The sequence below is a fragment of the Cherax quadricarinatus genome, unplaced genomic scaffold (assembly GCF_038502225.1).
Source record: "Cherax quadricarinatus isolate ZL_2023a unplaced genomic scaffold, ASM3850222v1 Contig972, whole genome shotgun sequence".
NCBI lineage: Eukaryota > Metazoa > Arthropoda > Malacostraca > Decapoda > Parastacidae > Cherax > Cherax quadricarinatus.
Window position 1 is genome coordinate 18,335 of NW_027195998.1, and position 6,741 is coordinate 25,075.

Below are 6,741 nucleotides of genomic sequence, written 5' to 3' on the forward strand. Positions count from 1 at the left end.
GAGTCAGACTGGAGGAGTTCTTGACCAAGAGGACGCTGAAGATGTTTAGCATCATTGCCGAGCAGAGGAAGGGGAAAGAAAAATCTTCCTTCTTTAATAAAGACCCCAAAACGTGGGAGATGAACACAATTTTCTTCGAAATGAAGAAGTCTGCAGGCTCTTTGAATGTCGTGAATGGAGCAGCAGAAAGAGCTGTTTCCCTCATTCAGACCTTCAACGCATCGCTAACCAAGGACAAGGAGCAGAAACAATACCTACCTCGCCTAGTGGCGGATCACCACCGTTGTACGCTTCCGAGCCAACTGAACTTATAACAAGAAGAACTGGGTTCCCTGGTTCATGAATCTTGATCAACCCATAAAGAGTTGCAGACCTCGCTGACAAATGTTCAATTAGTTCATTATTTCCCTTTAATAACGTTTAGTGAAATGGCTATTGACTCGAAATGACTCGTAAGTTTTGTCGTCACTCAATAAATGGCTCATTTTACTTCCCTTTGTCGGGCAGAGGCAGTTTTGACTGCCTTTAAACATGTGCACCTTTACGATGAGAGCAACAGAGCAATGATCAACACACTAGCCGAGGTGGCCAGGAGAGCACACATGGGGGGAGCAAAGTTACTAGTTATGGGTGATTTCAATCACAAGGAGATTGACTGGGAAAACCTGGAGCCCCATGGGGGTCCCAAAACATGGAGAGCCAAGATGATGGATGTGGTACTGGAGAACCTCATGCATCAACATGTTAGAGACACTACCAGAGAGAGAGGAGAGGATGAACCAGCAAGGTTGGACCTTGTATTCACCATGAGTAGTTCGGACATCGAGGGTATCATGTATGAAAGGCCCCTGGGAGCTAGTGATCATGTGGTTCTGTGCTTCGACTACATAGTTGAGCTCCAAGTGGAGAGAGTAGCAGGAATAGGCTGGGAAAAACCAAACTACAAAAGGGGGAACTACTTAGGCATGAGGAACTTCCTTCAAGACATTCAGTGGGAGAGGGAACTGACAGGAAAACCAGTACAAGAAATGATGGACTATGTAGCAACAAAATGCAAGGAGGCAGAGGAGAAGTTTGTTCCCAAGGGAAACAGAAATAATGGGAAGAACAGAACGAGTCCTTGGTTCACCCAAAGGTGTAGGGAGGCAAAAACTAGGTGTAATAGAGAATGGAAAAGGTACAGAAGACAGAGAACTCAGGAAAATAAAGAAATCAGCCGAAGAGCCAGAAACGAATATGCACAGATAAGAAGGGAGGCTCAGAGACAATATGAAAATGACATAGCATCAAAAGTAAAGACTGACCCGAAGCTGTTGTACAGCCACATCAGGAGGAAAACAACAGTCAAGGACCAGGTAATCAGACTGAGGAAGGGTGATGGGGAATTCACAAGAAACGACCGAGAGGTATGTCAGGAGCTCAACACAAGATTTAAAGAGGTATTTACAGTGGAAACCAGTAGGACTCCAAGAAATCAGAACAGGGGGGCACACCAGCAAGTGCTGGATGAGGTACATATAACCAAGGAGGAGGTGAAGAAGCTGCTATGCGAACTTGACACCTCAAAGGCGGTGGGACCAGACAACATCTCTCCATGGGTCCTTAAAGAGGGAGCAGAGATATTGTGTGAGCCATTAACAAAGATCTTCAACACATCATTTGAAACTGGGCAACTCCCTGAGGTATGGAAAATGGCAAATGTAGTCCCAATTTTTAAAAAGGGAGACAGACATGAGGCACTAAACTACAGACCTGTATCTCTAACGTGTATAGTATGCAAGGTCATGGAGAAGATCATCAGGAGGAGAGTGGTGGGGCACCTGGAAAGAAACAAGTGTATAATTGACAACCAGCACGGTTTCAGGGAAGGAAAATCCTGTGTCACAAACCTACTAGAGTTTTATGACAAGGTGACAGAAGTAAGACAAGAGAGAGAGGGGTGGATCGACTGCGTATTTTTGGACTGCAAGAAGGCTTTCGACACAGTTCCTCACAAGAGGTTACTGCAAAAGCTAGAGGACCAGGCACACATAACAGGAAAGGCACTGCAATGGATCAGAGAATATCTGACAGGGAGGAAACAACGAGTCATGGTACGCGACGAGGTGTCAGAGTGGGCGCCTGTGACAAGCGGGGTTCCACAGGGGTCAGTCCTAGGACCTGTGCTGTTCTTGGTATACGTGAACGACATAACGGAAGGGATAGACTCAGAAGTGTCCTTGTTTGCAGACGATGTGAAGTTAATGAGAAGAATCGAATCGGACGAGGATCAGGCAGGACTACAAAGAGATCTGGACAGGCTACAAGCCTGGTCCAGCAACTGGCTCCTAGAATTTAACCCTGCCAAATGCAAAGTCATGAAGATTGGGGAAGGGCAAAGAAGACCGCAGACACAATATAGTTTAGATGGCCAAAGACTGCAAACCTCACTAAAGGAAAAAGATCTGGGGGTGAGTATAACACCGAGCATATCTCCTGAGGCGCACATCAATCAGATAACTGCTGCAGCATACGGGCGCCTGGCAAACCTACGGATAGCGTTCCGATACCTCAGTAAGGATTCGTTTAAGACTCTGTACACCATCTACGTCAGGCCCATACTGGAGTATGCAGCACCAGTTTGGAATCCACACCTAGTCAAGCACGTCAAGAAATTAGAGAAAGTGCAAAGGTTTGCAACAAGACTAGTCCCAGAGCTACGGGGATTGTCCTATGAAGAAAGGTTGAGGGAAATCGGCCTGACGACACTGGAGGCCAGGAGGGTCAGGGGAGACATGATAACGACATATAAAATACTGCGCGGAATAGACGAGGTGGACAAAGACGGGATGTTCCAGAGATGGGACACAGACACAAGAGGTCACAATTGGAAGTTGAAGACTCAGATGAATCAAAGGGATGTTAGGAAGTATTTCTTCAGTCATAGAGTAGTCAGGCCATGGAATAGCCTAGAAAGTGATGTGGTGGAGGCAGGAACCATACATAGTTTTAAGGCGAGGTATGATAGAGCTCATGGGGCAGGGAGAGTGAGGACCTAGTAGCAATCAGCGAAGAGGCGGGGCCAGGAGCTGTGACTCGACCCCTGCAACCACAAATAGGTGAGTACAAATAGGTGAGTACGTGTCATCCTACTCGTGCTGCACATCTGGATTCCCGTTCTTTAATTCTGACCAATCACAAGCCTTCCCTGAGTCGCTTCAGCTAAGTGGTGATGGCGTTTGCTGGCTTCCCATTGGTTGAGAGAACAAAATGTAAACACTTGTGGCTTGGCGTCGCCCAGAGTGGGTTTTTTCCATCTAGTGTCACTAATATACTCTTGGATTTTACCCTCTACAATGTCGGTAAGTACTGATTGTTGTGTTTAGTGTGTACATGAATAGTTTAGGCATATTTTGATATATACATAAAGTCTGTGTGAAGCATAATATGAGTGTGGCATGCAGTTGAAAAAAGTGCAACAAAAGAAGGGCAGTCAGGACTGCCTCTGCCCGAGTAGGGACATAGTCCACTTTCAGTAAAATAAATATTTATAAAAAAAATTCTACTGCATTTATGAATTCGGTAGTGGTCTGGATGTATACAGAACGTTTTTATTGTTCTTCCAGATCAATGAGAAATTGTTTTATGGGGAGCCCTCCAACACTAGGTCAAAATATGTCTGCATTTTGGATGACAGTGACTCAGAACCAGAGGTAGATGACCCTGAATTGCTTGATAGTGGTGATAAATACTTGCCACTGGATGCAGAGGTGTCAGGTGATGAGAAGGAAGAAAGGCCAGCCAAAAAGCAGAAATTAGTCAAGAAAAAGAGAGGCATTACGATCGAGGAGTACCCTGATGAGGAACATATTTATGATGATCTTGCTCTTCAAGTTGAACCTAAGTGGTCCCAGGTTGACCTCCAAAATGACTCTTTGCTTTATAGATTTCCATTCTAGCAATTAGTAATATACAATGATTGCTCTTCCTCATGAATCTCAGGAATATGGGACTTGAAAGTTTTATCCCTTTGCAATGTGTCCTTGTTGCTATTTCTTTCATTTTTATATTTTTCTAATACTTACAAAATGTTTTGATACAAGTTCCATTGATGTTTTTGATATTGTATGTTTGTATAATAAATTTTAAAAATAGTTATTGGATGTTTTATTAACACTTGCAAGTTTGCAACATTCAAGTTTATACTCCCTATTTCGGGCATGGGCGAGTTTAACTGCCTTTCGCAGATTAGGAATTGCTAGGAAACTAACCGTCAGAATTCAATTTATATGGCCTCATTCATCTTACATTGAGTTACTCTATCCACTCTAAAGGAGTTAAGTGTGAAATTCCATTATATCAGACATTGCCCGACAAAGGGTAAGTATTCAACACTGTCTAAAATAACAACAAGATTGGATTTACCCCCTCTCGAGAGATGCAAGGTCTGATCGTTACTGAGCTCCTTGTACGCTTTAGTGAATCTTAATGAGCAGTTGGGAACCACTAGACGGAGTAAAGTCCCATATACCATCCCTTTACATATATTAAAAGTATCGGGTGTCAGTTCATCATATTTTTCTAGCATGCAAAAAGGTTTTGGTATGTTTACAGAATTAACATCATTAGTTGTTGGCGCGAAGCTTAATCCAAACACTAGTGATGCCTGATGTTCACTACTTAATTCTTCACTAGACAGGTTCATTACAAACTCCGGATTTGCATGTGTGGTTCAGCCACTCTGCTATGAGATTATTTAACTTCCTTGTATACATATGTTCGGTGTTCTCTCTGACTCTTCCAAGCTCACTATAAATATAATCAATCAAGTAGTCCTGCCAACCAAGGGGAATCTTATTCAAGAATACCGTCTTGGCTCTTCTCATTTCTATAAAAAGCAACTTCTTTTCATGTCGTACTAGTTCAATATTTTTAGTAAGCACTAACCTGTGTAGTTGATCATACGGTGTAGTAGCGAACCTGACCAATCTGTTCTGCAGTAGCGATTTCGGTAGAACCTTTTCACATAGGCACTTACTTAGGAATACTAACTTGAGCGTAGCTTTATGGGCTTTGAAGAGTGTTTGTAGGAGATAACAGCAAAAGTCAAGGAGTGAAACCAGATGGGATAATTGGGAGAAGAGGTGGCGAGTGGCGTTCATAATGCAAAACAATCCCAGACAGGCGATCTTAAAAATGCAAGACAAGCCAAGGGGGGAGGGGGAAACTCTTAAGTTCAAGTACTTTCACACTTCTCAGTGCGTCATCAGGAGCTGTGCAATGTTGCAAAGGCAGCAACAAGAGAAATGAGGGAAAGTTTCTTTCAGAGCATAGTTTTAAGGTTTGTTGAAACCTTTGCAAGGCACCTTGGGACTGAGGATAATAGGCTGTGGCCATTTTTGATTCATTCCTAGCCTAAGTAAAGCTTCTTTGAATACATCTTGAAATGCCAAAGTGGGAAATAATAAGTGCTTTAAAAGGGGCTTTAGTATTAATACTAAGCATAGGTATTGCCTCATGATACTTGGTAGTTTTATCAAGAATGGTAAACAGATCTTGGCCTTCTTAGTCTTGGTCGATGATTATATCCATAAACGGCTCTTCATCAAACAGTATGGAACAAAACGGTGTGAGTTTAACGTAGTGTCCGGATTTACCCACTTGCTGACACTCACAATTGGATCGGATGTAATTCCGCACCTCTCGTCTTATACCTGGCCAATAAAATGCTGCAGTATCCTATAAAGGGTTTCAGTGACACCCAAATGTTTTCCTAAGGATGAAATGTGAACTATTTTCAGGACATGACTTCTGAATTTTTCGGTACTACTAATCTATCTGGTTTTAACACTCCCTCTCCTCCTTACCAGCAACCAGAATAAATAGGAAGTTATATTTAACTACATATTTAACCAGGTGACTAGAGTTGGATTCACCCACAGCAGTTATAAGAGCGGATGCTAGAAAAGAGTCCCTTTTCTATTCCTCTCGAAAGGACAGTCCCTTGGGCATGGAAACAGAAACGTCTGGCAATCCTGCAACCCCGGAATAGGAAGTCTTGATCAGGGACTTCTCACTAATTTACGAGGCCCTGGCCAGTTTTCCTCGTTGTCGTGAAACAAATTGTCGAGCCCTAGATCACAGTCCTCCAAGGTTAGGTCAGCATTCTCATCAGACATTCCTTCGCCCAAGTTATGTTCAACATCGGAGAAGCTTCTGTGGCTACAATGGGCTCGGGACAGCATGTACAAGTTAGAACAGTGTTGCCAAAAAACAAAGCATCTTTGATGGGGAATCCCCTATACTCACATACAGTTAAATACCCAGTGTAATACTGGCTTTTAATGAATATTTTATGCAGAACAGCAAATACAGCTCCCGATAGGTTTTTAATAACACTGAAGAGTTTAATGAAGTCTTCTCAGAAATTAGAAGTACTCCCTCTCGCAAGAGGGAGCAATAATCCCTGGTATCGCTGAAGGTGGATACTTCAGTGAGACATTCCCGCTCCTTAAGGGAGATTTGACTTTTTACTATAAAAGGACATTCTTTCCCACTTATTCGTTTCAGTAAGATGTATAGTTATTTTTCCTAGTGGTAGTGGTTTAGTCAACTTATCACTGGCATCAGGTTTACTTAGATTGGGACAAGTAGCTTTTATGTGACCAGGCTTACAGCAGTAGTAACAGGTGATGGGTTCGGGAATCTTGTCTCTTGCTCCGTGCTGATTTCGAGACAGACATTGTTTATCAATTACAGCTT

At 42.9% G+C, this 6,741-nt stretch overlaps 1 protein-coding gene across 1 annotated transcript; it reads left to right on the forward strand.

The window, feature by feature from the left end:
- Nucleotides 1-3,161: 3,161 nt before the first annotated feature.
- Nucleotides 3,162-4,137, forward strand: LOC128706656 (uncharacterized). The gene is made up of 2 exons (XM_053801607.2): nucleotides 3,162-3,341; nucleotides 3,606-4,137. Exons 1-2 carry the CDS (start codon nucleotides 3,336-3,338, stop codon nucleotides 3,936-3,938), a joined length of 339 nt encoding a protein of 112 aa, XP_053657582.1. The 5' UTR covers nucleotides 3,162-3,335; the 3' UTR covers nucleotides 3,939-4,137.
- The last annotated feature ends 2,604 nt before the right edge of the window (nucleotides 4,138-6,741 follow it).